Source organism: Humulus lupulus, chromosome 2 (assembly GCF_963169125.1).
Source record: "Humulus lupulus chromosome 2, drHumLupu1.1, whole genome shotgun sequence".
NCBI classification, from domain to species: domain Eukaryota; kingdom Viridiplantae; phylum Streptophyta; class Magnoliopsida; order Rosales; family Cannabaceae; genus Humulus; species Humulus lupulus.
In genome coordinates, this window is record NC_084794.1 from 286,028,650 (window position 1) to 286,045,613 (window position 16,964).

Consider the following 16,964-nt stretch of genomic DNA (forward strand, 5'->3'; position numbering starts at 1 on the left):
CACGTCGGGTCAAGGCTCAGTCAGCCCGCTTCACTATTATACAAGGTAAACTCTATAAACGTTCATTTTCTGGTCCATATTTGAAATGCATTAACCCTGCAGAGGCCAAATACGTACTGGCTGAGTTACATGAAGGAGAGTGCGGCAACCACTCTGGAGGACGAAGCTTGGCGCACCGTGCCCTAACACAAGGCTACTACTGGCCAACTATGCGGGCTGATTCCTCTGATTATGCAAGACGATGCGACAAATGCCAACGGTTCGCTCAAATATCCCACCAACCTCCGGAGCGTCTCATCTCAATCACATCCCCTTGTCCATTCATGAAATGGGGGATGGATATAGTAGGCAAGCTTCCAACCGCACCAGGACATAAAATGTACATGCTTGCAGTGACCGACTACTTCAGCAAGTGGATCGAAGCAGACTCATTCCACCAAGTCCGAGATAAAGAAGTAAAGGGTTTAATTCGGAAGAATGTGATCTGTAGGTACGGAGTACCAAAAGAAATTGTGACAGACAATGGTTCTCAATTCATCAGTTTCGACTTCCAAGACTTCTGCAAATTCTGGAACATCAAGCTCAGCTTCTCGACACCAAGGTATCCCCAAGCAAATGGACAGGCAGAGTCATCCAACAAGACCATCATGAACAACATCAAGAAGCGCCTCGAAAAAGCTAAGGGAAGATGGGCTGACGAGTTGCCGGGAGTCCTGTGGTCCTATCGAACCACAACCAGGATTGCGACAGGGGAGACACCATTCTCATTAGCTTACGGGATGGAGGCAGTCATCCCTACTGAGAGCGAAGTTCCGACAGCCAGATATGAGCTAACTACAGACAAAGAAAATTGGGAAAACATGTGCCATGAACTCGACACCATCGACGAAAGAAGGGACAAAGCACTCTTAAGAGTCTCGGCCGATCAACAGAGCATAGCCAGACATTACAACAAGAACATCCGCACTCGGACATTCAAAGTAGGAGATTGGGTTCTACGAAGAGTCTTCCAAAACACTAAGGAAGCTGGAGCAGGTAAGCTCGCCCCGACATGGGAAGGTCCCTACCTCATCACAAAGGTAGTCGGACATGGAGCATACAAGCTACAAACAAAGGAGGGACGCGATATCAACAACAGCTGGAATGCTATCCACTTGAGACTGTATCACTCTTAACTTAACCCAGTCTACTTTCATTTTCTTTCATCAGTAATCTCACAAGATCTTCATTCGAGCAACATACTGACACTTATAATGCAGGAAGTGTCAGAACTACATTTGGGCTTGATCCCTGCAAAGGGTATGTAGGCAGCTCCACGGAGCGCAGCCCCCTATCACAACCATTTTTTCTTTATATATATACTACGAACAGTTCAATAACAAATCTAAATATAAATTGACTAAGTCACTATATACTTAGATTGGGGGAATAAGACACTAATACTCCATAAGTCATTCAGCCAATCAGCATTCGATACAATAACTTAAAAAACACTAACAGAAGCTACAACAAGCCATAATACAACAAAACTAGGTCAGTTAGATCAGGATACAATACTACATAAGAAAAAGTTCATACAACAACTAGAAAAGGCCCGACAAACTCTGTTATCCCATGACAATGAACACGAGTAGAAGAGGAATCAGTCATCCACAACCAGATCATTAGTATTCATGATGCCAAAAGAAGTGGCTAACTCTTCGGCCCGGGTTATCTCTTCAGCCCTCATCTTCTCCAATTCCTCAAGATCAGCAATGTATTTGGGAACATCCCAGCTATCAGCCTTACCATCCCGAAACTCACTGGCCATTACGCCACGGTATTGGATCTCAGCCTCCAGCCCAATGACCAACATCCGATTCTCCAACGAAGCAACCTCGGCTTTCAAATCATCAACTTGACCAAGAGTCACTCTCAGCTTCTCGACATCAGCTTCCTTGGATTCTAATTGAGCCTTCAAATCAGCTATGAGTTGATCAGACTCCTTCTTGGAATCTTTCAGCCGACTAACTTCACCCCGAAGATCATTTCTCTGACTCCTTACGTCCTTTAGAGTTGCCATTAAGGACTTGATTTTCTTCTTCAGCCAAATGATCCCTTGCAAACCCTGACACATAAAAAAGAAAATGTAAGACAACAAGAGAAATCAGCTAGTCGGCACAAACAAAACTAAATGAAATATTCGTACCTGGAACAAATGGGAAACAGTGGTATCAATTGACCCATCCGTACCAACCTGCTCCATTCTGTGATCATCTTCGGGCCACAACAACTTATCAATCTCTCCTAAGTGAGGCCCAATCTCACTATAGGCCGCAGCATTGGAAGGGAACGAAAGGGCAACAGTGTCGCTAAATGGGTCGGAAGAATCATCCTGCACAGCCTTCTTCTTTTTTTTCGTCTGACTCCGCGTCAAAACAGGGGGATCAGCCGGAGGCACGACAACCTCTCTATCAGCTTCTGAGCTCCCAACGGACGATTTCTTTGCTTGACGCAAATGTTCCAAGGCATTGGAACCGGTTAGAGGAAGTGTAAAGGGTCGGGACATAGCTACGTCTGCAAACAACCGCTCACTTGTCGTCAATTCAGTCAAAAAATTGGGAGTATATCCCAAGACTTCTAAACTTCTCTTGATAAACACAACACGAGGATTATCAGGACTCTGTAGAAGAGGAATACCTTCAGGGAGTTTTTCAACAGAGCGCCACAAAGAACTCTGACGGAGACTCGATTCAGACAACAAATCACTCCACTCACGCTCCGCCTCAGGAATAGCAATAATACTCTTAAGTCGACCAGAAGACTCCCTCGAATCCCAAAGGTACTCAACTCGAAGCCTACCTGCAAAATGATAGAAGTATCAGCACACAAAATAAAATAAGAACAACAGCAACAAGTATATGCAAGGAAACGGATTAGTAGGCAAGCATAAAAGACTCACATGCAGGAGACCATGAACAAGGTATCCTACTATCAGCAGGTAACCCCAACGAGACGAAAGGGACGAAGAAGTAACGGTCCTTCCACCTCTTATCTCCACTCTTAAACTAATAATTAAAGGAGGGCCCTTCCCCCTAGTTGTTAACTGGTACCTACCTTTGTCATTAAGGTGTACCTTCAAGTAGTAAGCTCTCAACAAGTCAGCCACCCCAAGTGTTATCTTGTGCCTTTCACAAAGGACTTCGAGAGACATCAAAATCCGCCATGAATTTGGCATTAGTTGTCCGGGCGAAATCTCGTGGTACTCACACAACTCAACGACTAATCGGGGGATAGGAAACCGAAGCCCTTCTTTGAAGGGAAGTTCATACAGACACACCCAACCAGGTAAGTGCCAGTCAGGCCGCTCCGCCTTAGTAGGAGCATGCAGACTGATGGTATCAGGGATCTCATAATGACGACGAAGATAGGTCAACTCACCTAAACTTATGGAAGACCTAGGATTGGAACTAAGCATACTACCAGAACCCGGCATACCACCATCAATAGGTTCGTTAGAATCTATTCCCCTTCCAGTAACATCACCTAAAGGACGACCCCCCAATTCTACTACTGTAATTCGGTTGCAATCAACCATCTCAGCAGAACTTTGAAAGAGAGAACTAAAATCTTCTTCACTAAACGAACAAGACAGTCGACAGACTGAATCAGCGTGACTATCACACCTACTTGTAGACATAATGAGCTGATCACCTTGAGCAAAACAACAGCTAAGCCTTAAGGAACACAAAAAAGACATGAAGAACATTTAGCTTGATACACAATCAAGAAGCGCTGGACGACTCATCAATCAATCAGTCAAACGGACCAAACATAAAAAACATATGATAAAACGAGGCAAAACAGACTACTATATCAAATTAGATTACAAAGTATTCAGTTAGACAGCAGTCAGCCTATGAGTCTCTACTAATCAGTCAGACATACCACTCGGCTCAAGGAAAAGAAACACATGAATTAGACATACGCCTAAACATCAGAAATTCATATGCCACCATTGCAATCATATCAAACGCAAACAGAAAATCTACAGGATCATACAAAAATAACAGTTGAATAAACTAACCTAGCACGAAGAACATGAAGAACACGAAGAACACAAAGAACATGCATAAGGACATTGAAAGGAAAACAAATGAGAGAAAACTTACCTCTTGAGAAGCTCTTTTACTCCACACCTTGCACCTCCTCTCCAAGCCTTTCTCAAATGAATGCAATGGTAAAAACAAACCACCCTTATATAGGCACACAAATCCACCAGATTAGTGCCAAGTGTCAACCATCAGGTGGCCCTACCAAAAAGGATTTAACTTCCTAAAAGTCTCAGAGACAAATGAAAATTCACATTGAGCGCACTAGGCCCACTCGGCCATCTCCCCCGGACACACTACCTCCTCGGCAGACCACTCGGCCCAAACACACGAGTCACTCGGCCACACCGGTGAAACACTCGGCCACCCCGGAGGAGCACTCGGCCATGCCGACAAAGCACTCGGCCATGCCGACAAAGCACTCGGCCACCCTGGTGAAGCACTTGGAGGAGCACTCGGCCATGCCAACGAAACACTCGGCCCAAACACGCGAGTCACTCGGCCACCTCGGTGAAGCACTCGGCCACCCTGGAGGAGCACTCGGCCATGCCGACAAAGCACTCGGCCATGCCGACAAAGCACTCGGCCACCCCGGTGAAGCACTCGGAGGAGCACTCGGCCATGCCAACGAAACACTCGGCCTTCCCGGAGGAACACTCGGCTCGTGCAGCCCATTCAGTCGGCCAACATGTGACCCACTCGGCCATGCCTCAGGGCCACCCCGTGGACCACTCGGCCAGAAGGCCGTTCGGCCCAAGCATCCAGTCGGCCCAAGCAGCCGGTCGGCCAACCAGGCCCGCGCGCATCCGCAATTCACTCGGACAGCCGGATGCATATGTGCTCATTACTCGGCCGGATGCGTAGGTGCGCATCACTCGGCCGCAAGTAAGCAGCCAGTCGGCCCAAACAGCCGATCGGCCAACCAGGCCCGCGCGCATCCACAGGTCACTCGGACAGCCGGATGCGTAGGTGGCCATCACTCGGCCGGATGCATAGGAACGCATCACTCGGCCACAAGTAAGCAACCAGTCAGCCCAAACAGTCGATCGGCCAACCAGGCCCGCGCGCATCCGCAGGTCACTCGGACAGCCGGATGCGTAGGTGCCCATCACTCGGCCGGATGCATAGGAACTCATCAATCGGCCACAAGTAAAAGCGAGACCCCCGTGAATAATTTCTGAAAAAGGTAAATTGAGTCAATGCATATTCTAACAATTTTCTCTAACTATTGGGAAAATGGATAAATTCTGATGGAATTAATTTCTTTTTTACTCTTTGATAAAAGAATGAATTCTATACCAAAGAGTGGGGGACAAACTATAGTGGACAAAATTCGTATACTTGAAAAATAATAGTCCAACAAGCAGTCAGTCAGCCCAATAAGCTATCTAACTAGCCAAGAAGGCCCAAAGCCCATGTAAAATAGGCTCGCATATACAAAGTACCATCCAATTACCCAAAACCATACCCGGACCCGAATTCGGATATACTCAGTCAGCCAGGGACCTTGAAACAGTCAAGACTCCCATCACGTTCGCCAAGAATCTCGGAATAAAACCACTTGGAGCGAGTCAAACGAATGAGAAAGACGGAGGAGGACGGGACGAGAAGGAGGACAATAAATAAGACCATCAGAGATTGAGAAAAGGCATAAAATAATCACTGAACTTTCTTTACTCTCTAATTGAAACGAAGGCTACTCTATTTCTGAGCAATCCAGTCAAGCAAGACTAATTAGCCAGTCTGATTGGACCTGACCTAGTCGCTTGACTCCTCCGTCATCGCCACCGTCGCTCTGACCATTTTACGATTCCTCCATCCATCATCATTTCGACTATTTATATCTTAATTTTATTACTTTCTATTAGCTCTCGTTACAACCCGACTGACTTGAGCGTCGGAGTCCCTTTGGCTGACACCACACCGGTGCTCCCAATTGAACTCCCGTCTCTCTTCTTTTTGTTATTGACAGGTTGCTGGTGCCCCTCTAATCAATTGTAGGAAATCACCTCTACAACAGTCAAATCTCATTTTGCACTTTGAACAAATTTGAACGTTTTAAACAGCCCAAGTAACTCCAAAATCTTCTCATTAATTTCATAAACACTCAATTTAATATTGGTAACAACCAAGGGAGTTGGTGGAATTTGAAATTCAAAGGGTGTCTCAAAACATGAGTCTATTGCTCACTTGTAAGAGACACATTTATATCCACTAGAACACTTTGCTAGAAATTCACCAAAGGCTTGATAATTCCAAAAAGATATTTCCAATTTGAGAGTTCCCTTAGTGGTTAGAGAATAAGGGAAATAAGCTTCGGACAAAGGTCTTGAACCTTGTTCAAGTTAGTAATATCCACTACTCTACACTTAAGGTGGTGTGAGTGTAAAGTGTTTTTGTTTTATGCTTTGTTCTTCTATTCCTTTTGTTCGTATTTCTTTGTTCTAGTCTACTTACCTATTTGTATTGTTTATGTTTTGAATTGTATTTTCTTTCTATATATCATCTTCTATTTTTATTTGATTGTATTATTTATGATCTCACTCGTATCTTTCTTTGTCTAAATCACCACCATTTTTTTATTTATTTGTATTTTTTATAATTGAGTTGTAACATTTATTATGCTTATTGTAATATTTTGTGTAGAGTTAGTATTTGGTTTCCATTATTTCCATTGAAAAGTAGGAAAGCATTTAATACTAGCTATAGTTCTTCATGGCCGACAGTAAGAAGGTGAAGTTTCTCATTTAAATTAATATTAATTTATTTATGAGAGATGCTAATTATTAAACTCCACACCAAGTGTTCATTATGACAAAAAGTAAATAAGTAAAAAATTATGACACATTATTCAGTGTAAGAACTGACAAAACGAGTTTATAATATGTCAGCAATAATGATAGTAAGAACATATTTTCGAGTTAGTGCCAAACTCCCACAGCCAATTTAACTCTTCATTCAACATGAATCCCATTTTGATTACAGAGTTCTATTTATATTTAGCAAACAAAAACTTAAGGCTAACAGAAATTGGTTACGATATTCTCTCTTCCCTCAATGTCCTAAGAGCATAACGAAATCCTGGAACCAACGAGGCCTCACGCGCACCCTGTTGCTACGCGCTTTCTCCTTCTCTTCTTTGTTACAGACTTCTCCTTCTTCTTTTTTGTTGTAGCCACTTGCCTCACGAGCTAATGTTGCTTTTGCTCCCTAGGTCGAGTGGTCCATCCAGCCTCTCATGTTGTCTTGGATTGAGCTTGAGTCCAATTCTATTGACCTATGTCCTGGGCTTTACTAACAAATAATGTATTAGTTATAATTTATAATGTATTACAATCTTATTTATAAACCTTGCAAAAATAGTCCAAGCAACTCACTATGTATGAGTGTTGTTTACGGGAATATGGAGCTAAGGTTGAATGAAAAAAGTCATGTTGAGTAAGGATATTGGCGTAAAATTTATTAAGAAAGTGTTGAACATGAATAAAAATCCAAAAATATTCTCATATATATAATTATGGGGGATTTCTCATATAGGGGCTTCACTTTAAGTTCTACCGGTGAGACTTTTCAGTGTTCTCGATCCGCGAACAGTTTTCAATGCGATTTTTTTTATTATCGTGTATATTGTAGTTATTTAGAACATCCTGCAAATTTTCAGAAAATTTCGAATAGTTTACAGTACCGAAAATTAGGTTCAAACATGTTGTTTTCTACATGCATAAAAAAAATTAGCTACACGTGCAACAAAATGTTTGAACCTAATTTTCAGTATTGTAAACTATTCGGAATTTTCTGAAAATTGTATTGATGTTCTAAATAACTACAATATATATAGTCATAAAAAAAATCAAGCAGAAAATTATTCAAAAATCGAGAACACTGAGAATCTCACTGATAAAACTTGAAGTGAAGCCATATACAAAAATTGTCCAATAGTTATTTATCTAAACTCAAAGTTATAAGAAAAAAAGCTATAGAAAGAGAAGAGAGTTGATTTTGTAAATAGAACAAATTTTGTCGGTCTGAAATATGGCATTTTGGTAATAATGGATAAGTCGTATTAAATACTTGTACTAATAACAACGGCTATTATTATTACTAAAATAATATCAATAATAACACTTGTTCTCAATCTAGTCGAGTCTCTCTAGTGGGTCTCCTACCCCTATTTGTTGCTCTAAATTCACTATTGGCCCCCAAGTGTACTAGTAGTTGTACAATAGTATATAACTAAAGTCAAACCAATTTATGAATCTTGATACACAAATTAATTACTAAAACTTATCTGATTTTCACTTCGTATTGTACTAACTCACATAGCACTACCCCTAGTTTCATGTATTGATACAATATCTTAAGAAATGATCCTCCTAAATAATTATATTTGGAGTAGAATGCTAGAAATGTAGGATAATGTACGACACAACACCTATGTATGGAGCCAAATGTTTAGAATTTTTATTTATTTTTTGATACCTACTATTTAATTTAAGCATAATACAGATTTAGATTATCAGTTATGTGTTATCCTAAAATGTTAAAAACATTTTTTAAAAAAAATATTTTTGGACTTGATTTTGCCAAACAAATTTTTCACTAAATTATCATTAGTTATAAATAATTAGAATATTTTTGTAAAAATATTCTAACACGTGTCATATTATAATGGATCCAATTAATTTTTTTGACTTGATTTTAAAATTAAAAATAATTGAACATATATTTTAATAAAAATAAAACTAATTAAAATCCAAACTCTCTGTTAGAGATAATATTATTACATCAATGGAAATAAGAAAGACAAGTAAAACTTTAGACAAAAAGATACAATTGACAATATGATTGATTAAATAAAGTTACAACGATCTATTGCAAAATACAAATAAATAGAGAAAGATATTGATGAAAAGAATAATAGAAACAACAACTCTATAACAATAGATACAAATAAACTAGAAAATATAGACTAAAAGATGTAGAAGGAATTACAATTATATAACAAAAGATACAACTAAATATATAAAGAAAAAGAAGAAAGATGAAACAAAAGTACTAGAAGAATTAAGATAAGAACAAGAACAAGGTAGAAAAATTCTTCTCACTCACACAACCAAAGTGAAGAGCACTATAGATCACCAACTTGAACAAACTTTACAACATTTGTCCAAAAGTTTATTTTCTCCCATCTCAAGCACTAAGGGACCTCACAAATGGAAATAGCTCTCTGAAATAAACAAGCATATGGTGAATTTATAGCCAAGTGCTCTAGTAGATAGAAATTGTATGTCTTGCTAGTGAGCATTAGGCTCACATTTATAGAGTTTAGAGACATCCTTTGAATTTCAAATTCCACAAACTCCCTTGGCTGTTACCAATATTTAATTGGATGTTTATGGAATTATAATGAAGATTTTTTTAGTTACTTGGGATGTTAAAAACGTTCAAAAATTGAAATTGAAAAATAGGATTTGGTTGTCAGTGCCCCAAGCCGCAACCATGGATATTAGCGGCCGCGACCGTTAGTCCCTGCCTCCCAGGCCACAACCTGGGATGTTAACGGCTGCGGCCAATGGCCGTTTCAGCCTCCCAATTTTTCAGTTTTTTTCAAAAAGTCACAAACCCTTTCCCACTTGATTTTGTAACATCCATACACATAATGAGAGCTAAAATCACATCCTCAACAACCACATCACATCATGGCTTTGTGAAATTCAATCTCAAATGTGTAACTCTCAATCTACACATTATTGGACAATATTTGGGAGTTACAAATTTGTAACTGATTTTGTAACTCCAAAATATATTACATTTGGACACACACATATGTCCAATTTTGTAACTCTCAATATTATGTTACAAGGTGTGGCAAATCACATTTTGTCACATTATTTATTATAACATTATATAATATAAAATAATATAACACTCTCTCCCCCTTCTTTCTTCCCAAAAATATCATTTGAATGCCCTAGATAGCCAAAGCCTTTATACTGTATATTTTAAATCGTGCTGGACTCGCTAATCAAGTCATTTGGACATAAACATGTAACTAAAAGTAATTAACGGATTAAGGTTAAAAGTTTTGGTCAACGAAATATTTACTTTCATTAAAAACATGGGATCCCAAAAATACACATTTAAAAAGTTATGTACAACTCAAAAGATTTAATGCAAAACGTGATAGCCTAAGCAACAAAATTAGGGTTTAACCCTAGTTCCTCCTTGAATCCCCGCCCGTGGCGGTCAAGCAGGCTGCATATGTACACGCCGCCACCAAAGCTCTCTAACTCACAGCTAGTCCAACTTCTCATTTCCCTTACATACACCACATAGCACCTGTGAGCCAAGGCTCAACAAGAAAACATAGACATGTTCATAACTAGTTAATAACAAATTTCAAAATCTTATTTGGCATGCCTAGCAGTAATAACCCTACTTATACATGCATACAACTCAGCTAAGTGACTATAGAGTCACACCGAGCCCGTAACCCTATTTATTGATAACTAGCCATGGGGCTAAACAAGCGTACCTGGTGCTTTGTTTTCCAAGCAACCATTAGGTCGTTCAAGCGTATGTTACGCTCCTTGATAAACCTAATTATATTGGCATGTGCTCAGCGCGCTATTGCCACCATTGACTCATAACTCAAGTCTTTCGGTCTGCGCTCATCGCACTACTGCTGCCCTTAACTCATAAGTCAAGTCTTTCGGCTTACACTCAATGCGCTATTGCTGCCCTTGACTCATAAGTCAAGCCTTTCAATCAGATAATACAAACAAGCATAAATCATTTATCACAGATATGCTCAATATAATCATACATGTTTAACAAAACAACTCAATCATAGTTATAACCATGTTCAATGACTGGGCTCAAGCCCTAACCACAGATTAGGTGTAATTTTCTTACATTAGGTCCTTAACGAGACACGTATCACAACCGTGAGCACGACGCTTTTCTTCCTGAGCCAATTGGTGAACCCTAGTCACAACCATAATAACGAATAACCATTAATAACGAGCGAATAAAGGCTTCCGGATCGAGTCCTAGTCTACGAGACCTCGAATTCTACTAAACCGAGTAGTAGAATCCTCCCGAGCCCTTAGGTTTGAGTCCCTGCAACTCAAAACCTCATTTGGCCACTTTCTCCAACTAGAGTCGTGGCCCGCCCTTGAAGGGTTGTGGCACGCCTCGAGGCAGAGAGCCTCGAACCACAAAAGCACAAGGCACGCGCTGCGGCACCAAGGCGGTTCAGAAGAACCCCAGCGCCTCTGAGTTCATGCGGGCAACAACGCTCCAAGAACAGCGTCGCGACACAACCTCGCGAACACAGAATTCCAGCATTTTCCAGTTATTTTCTCCGAACCAAAACCTCTTAAAATATGTCCCCAAACTTCAACCAAACTTAGAATTGAGTCTGAAACTCATAACAACACATTATAACCAGCATATAAACATAAAGAACTAAGCTAAAACCTCACCACAACTCGAAATCCCCAACCTTGAGTTCAAAAATCAAGAACACCAAAAAAACCAAGCCACTAATTTACCACCATTGAGAAAAATCCAACCCTAAGCTACACCTTAACCCAATTCCTAGCTATACAAGCTTCCAATACAAGAAGCTCTCCTCAAAATTCAAGGAATTTCAAATCAAACATAAAGAGAGAGATAGAGAGAGAAATAACGGGAGAGAGAAAGGGGGAGAGAATGAAGTGTTATCTGATTTTCCTCATTGTGAAGTTTGGTTTGACTAAGCTAATTCATGGGCATGAAATGACCAAAATGCCCCTTGCCCAAACCTTAGCTCTTTAATGCGCAAAATGGTATTTTTCCACCATTTCTCACTAATCCTCAATTAACACCATATTTCCTAATTAATCACCAAATAATTCCCATTACTCGATCAATTTCGGTTATGTACTAAATTACCAAAATACCTTTTGGCTCAACCTGAGCTGGGTATTAGTCCCTGTTGTGACTAAACCGTTAATTTGCTCACTAAGTTCGTCTCATGTCAAATAACTCAAATATATATACATAATAATGTGGTCTAAATCACAAAACACATATATATTTACAAATACACCCTCAACAATTCAAAATTACGAAAATACCATTCTAATAAGAAACGGACCCACATGCATACTTAATACACCTAAATATGCTCACTAGTCATATCATAATATAACTCACATAATTCATATAATCATCCATAAAATCATAAAATGCACATAATATCAATTTATATCCTCTCGGCACACTAATCAAGGTACTAAGCCTGATTAGCAATTTGGGATATTACATCCTTAGGATTAGGTGCCAAAAACTCTTGTACAAGTACATACTCCTTGTGCTTCATGCAATGGCTTTTTAAATTTTTCCAAAAAAATTTGTAACGCCCTGGATAGCCAAGACCGTTACACTGTGTGTTTATAAAGGTGCTAGACTTGCTAATCAAGTCATTTAGTTAAAAACATGTTACTGAAACTATAATGGAACTAGGGTTAAAATATTTTGGTCTTAAAAGTCGCATTTCTTTTTGTAAATAAATATTCTTTGTCTACACGAGATCCCAAAAATGATCAGATTAACCAAGTATTCAGCATATCAACTCATATCATACACCAAATCACAAATGATAACTAGGGTTAGCGCCCTCAGGCCGCACCCTCCGTTATCCCACTGACTCCGATCCGCTTAAACAGAGCTCAGTGAATGTTAAGCTGTCCTCGGCTACCAGTGGCCAAGCCACGCCCTGTGCGCAAATATTGTGTACGGCACCCTTAGGCCTCTATCACATGTCCCATGGCATAATACCATCATTGACATTATACAGATATCGGGAGCTCTTAGTCCCATCACAAACATATAACCGGGTGCAGTTTTCTTACCTTTGGATTTGCTGGCTTCGTTCACTGTGATCCTCAAGCACAATCCTTCCCGAGCCCTAGCGCGAACCTAGTCACAATCAAAGGCCAAAGTCATCACCAACCCTCAAGTCCATAACCTAGCCTCGGGACCAATCCCGAGCCCTTGGGAAGTCCTAATTCCACCAAACAGGGTGGTGGAATCGAACCCCGAACCCTTGGTCAAAACCCTTGTAAATAACCCTAAAATCCCTTTCTGAAGACAGGGTAGAGCTACAGCGCTCATTGGAGGGAGCTACAGCGCTACAAACAGAACCAAAATGCCCTCAGCAAGCTTGGCCTAGCGCTACAACGCCCAAAGGCTAGCGCTAGTCACAGACTGCCAACACCACATTTTCCCTTCCTGCGATTTCCCCGAGCCAAACTTAACCAAACTCAAAATCAAGCTCACTAACATGTCTAACTCATCCCAAGTGTCATAACCACATAAAATCTAACCACATGCACCTCTAATCCCAAAATTCACCATAGTCACTCCTAGACTTCAGAATTCAGCAAAACACAGTCAAAACTTCAGAGTTTAAAGTTCAGAATTTATACCTTTGATGGAAATTTGATTTCAAGTTAACTTCTTGACCTCCTTAGCTTGTTCTTCCCCAATTCCTTGGCTTGAATTCCCCTAAAGTTCCCATCAACTCAACTTAGACACCATAGTTTAAACTAACCAAACCAGAAATTGAAAACTCTAAAGGCTTACCTCAGATATTGATGTGTTCTTGCTAATCCCTTGCCAACCTCTCAAGTTTAGCTCAATACTCTTGTTGCTCAGCCTAACCTAGCTCCCTTCTGAGTTTTGCTCCAAGAAAATTGAAGAGAAAGGGTGAGAGAATCACCAACCGACCCTAAGAAAACTGCTTTGCTTTCCTTCCTTTTCTTTTTCTTTCTTTTCCTTCTTTTCTTTCTTTCCTCTCCCTTCTACCTTTTTCTACAATTCCCACTAAGTATAAAGCCTCAACATACTTATCTCTTGCAAGCCAGATGACCATAATGCCCTCCCTTTTAATTTTAAACCTTTAAGTGCATCTAGGGCATTTTGGTCATTTCACCCCAATTCCCGCTAATTCCTCGAATGTCTCTAATATTTTCCGCTTAATTCCCGATACCTAACTAGTCTCCAATTATATTCCTCAATACCAAATAATTGCCAATATATTCACTAAATTCCCATTTATACCCCCAGGCTTCCCCCGAGCCGGGTATAAATCCCCACCGTGACTTTTTCGCAAATTTTGCTAACTCGCTCACTAGGATCGTCTTGACTCACATATTATAAATATGTCCACATAATAATGTGGTATCAACAGTTATCACATATATACAGTTATGCTCGCAACGGGCCAAAATTACGATTATGCCCTTCAAACCTATTCAGGGCCTACATGCATAGTAATACACATAGTCATGCATCTCAAGTATTCAAATAGTCATATAACATGCTTTAAATCATTAAATCATATATATTCTAGTTATGCCCTCCCGGCACACTAATCGAGACCCTTAAGCCTTATTAGTAAATTTGGGTCGTTACAAAATTGTCCCTAGAAATATTTATGTAAGCAGACCTGAGATTCTTCGGGGAGTCCTCAACATCGGTGATGGCAACAAGGAAAGTGGTTCGGTACTTCTTTAAGTCTTCTTCTTGGAGCTTCTCGGCGCAGGAGAACTATCGTTCACTTTGTTGGAACTTGGAAGTTAAACCAATGAATAAATAGTATTGTTTTTGTTGATACTAAGACTAGCTAATGACATATTAGATGTAGTACAACAATAATAATGGAAATAACATGTTTTTTTACGCACTTCCCTTAAAGAAACATATGTCTACGATCTTATAAGTAGGTTGATGTCGTCACATCTGTTCAATGTAAGATACTTTAATATATCTAATTAGTTTTGTAAATTAGTACAGTTGACCAACTAAGCTTTTACATCATTCATAATATCTGGAAAAAGTTGTCGAGAAATGTTAACGATCACCAATGCACCAGTGGTGACCAACATCATATAAAAATAGCATATTATTATTGGTGCAATCTAATATCACACGATTTAATTTATTATTAATATTGAGTATTGCTAACCAATCGTGAAGAATCACCTCATGTGATATTAGATGTCTTAAGGTGTCAAATAACAACACTCAAAATTATCCAACTTCAATGAAGATTAATTTTATTTGGTTTGTTCTGGTTTTGGGAGCTTACTAAATAATAAAGAGATTTGCTTGTAGCAAAGCGAGCACACTTTAGCGCTTTCTCACTCCTCGAGCTCTCACTAAAACTATTATAATTGCTATTCATAAACTCAAGGTTTTGGTTCCTAAAAAAAAACTTATGATTTTGATTATATGCTATTAGTTACTTATAAATTGGTCAATTTAAACAAACCGTGAATACATTTGTCAGCTAGTAGAAATGATAATGTTTTGAAAATTCAAAGAGTTGAGATAAATTAATCTAGACCAAGATTCATGAGTTAAGAAAGTGACTGTTATCTATGTATTACTATTTATTTTAAAAAATAAAAAGGCCATGGAAAAATAAGTCTTGTGATAATAATAACTACATGTTGCTTGTTAAAAACATATTATAAAATTATAAAAGTTTATAAAAACTCATTATAATTTATAACAACGAAAAAGAGGAATCTATTTGTCTTAAAATTTTACTTAGTAAGTAACACATCAAAATAATGGTTAATTGTTAATTACGAAGTAGATCAACAACCAAGATATAAATAGCTAAATTACAATTATTTCAACTAAAAAATAAAATATAACTAATCTTGGAGTTTCTCTAAGATGTTCCAAAACTGCCAAATCGAAAAGAAAAAAAAATCCAATCCAAATCTTGATTAGATCTTGTTTGGTTGAGAACAATAAAAAAATTGAAAAAATGTGAGATTGAGCATAATAAATTAATAAAATTTAATATATATAAAAAATATTTTTTATTTTGGAAGAAATAAGTGTTTTAATAAAATAATAAATAAATAGAAATATTTTTCATTCCATTCGTTCAACCAATTAAACGGCCCTATTACTCGTTAATCTTTAGAATATGATAGTTGATTTGATTAAATTAATAAGCATTATATAGGAAAAATTCAATATTTCACTTAATATGGAGAATTTCACGTTTGAAAGATAAACAAAATACTAAAATAAATTAGAAAAAGAAAAATCAACACCACAGATACATATACACAAATAATTAAAAATAACACTACTACAAAGCGAGCCCCAAAAATGATTTTAGGACTTGCAGGGCCCGGGTCCACTATTTAATAGTCTTAAAAAGTAAGATTTTTTAGGACTCGCGTTGCGAGCTTTAAAATAATGTTTTTTATGCGACTCCTAAAAAGTTTTTTTTTTAATTTTAAAAAAATTAATTGATAGCCAAAGCTCTCGGCAGAGCTCCGACGATGACGACGGCGCCACCACCCCACGGTGGTGGTTCGGGAGAACGATGACTGGGCTTCGAAGCCCAAAACTTGAGGAACATCATGGTGGTGGTGGTTTCTCTTGGAAATGCCTAGAATGGCTGGATTAAAGCCATGAATTCTTGAATCTCCATGGGTTCCGGTGAGCATCGATTCCAATTCCGATGACCATTGAGTCCGATCATTTAGTGGGTTTTGAAGCCCAAAGCAAAAGGAATGCAGTGGTGGTGATCATTTGGCTTGGGGTGGTCGGAAAATGTCCAAAAAGTTTTAGAAACCCACATAGTCGTCGAACTTTGAAGGCTCCGTCGAGAGGGCTTGGGGGCGCGTGCGCCTAGGGGCTCGCGAGGCTGGAGGTTTTAGGGGTCGGGAAAGATGCCTGGGCGGCGCGTGTAGGCGGGGGGTGGCCGGAGGGTCGTCGTTCGTGGCTAGCAACGAGAGAGAGAAAGAGAAATTGAGGAAGAGAGAGAATAGAATGAGTGTTTTTTCTATTATT

The 16,964-nt window shown here is 39.2% G+C and overlaps 1 protein-coding gene across 1 annotated transcript; it reads right to left on the minus strand.

The window, feature by feature from the left end:
• Nucleotides 1-1,474: 1,474 nt before the first annotated feature.
• LOC133816762 (uncharacterized) lies at nt 1,475-2,861 on the minus strand. The gene is made up of 3 exons (XM_062249084.1): nt 2,680-2,861; nt 2,189-2,556; nt 1,475-2,107 (listed from the first exon to the last, which is right to left on the minus strand). The coding sequence occupies exons 2-3, from the start codon at nt 2,546-2,548 to the stop codon at nt 1,643-1,645; spliced, it is 825 nt and encodes a 274-aa protein (XP_062105068.1). The 5' UTR covers nt 2,549-2,556; nt 2,680-2,861; the 3' UTR covers nt 1,475-1,642.
• Nucleotides 2,862-16,964: the final 14,103 nt, after the last annotated feature.

Coding starts and splice junctions, on each gene's coding strand:
- LOC133816762 (XM_062249084.1), bottom strand. CDS start 2,548: ATGTCCCGACCCTTTACACTTCCTCTAACCGGTTCCAATGCCTTGGAA. Junction 2,108..2,188: donor CTGTTTCCCATTTGTTCCAG/GTACGAATATTT, acceptor TTTATGTGTCAG/GGTTTGCAAGGGATCATTTG.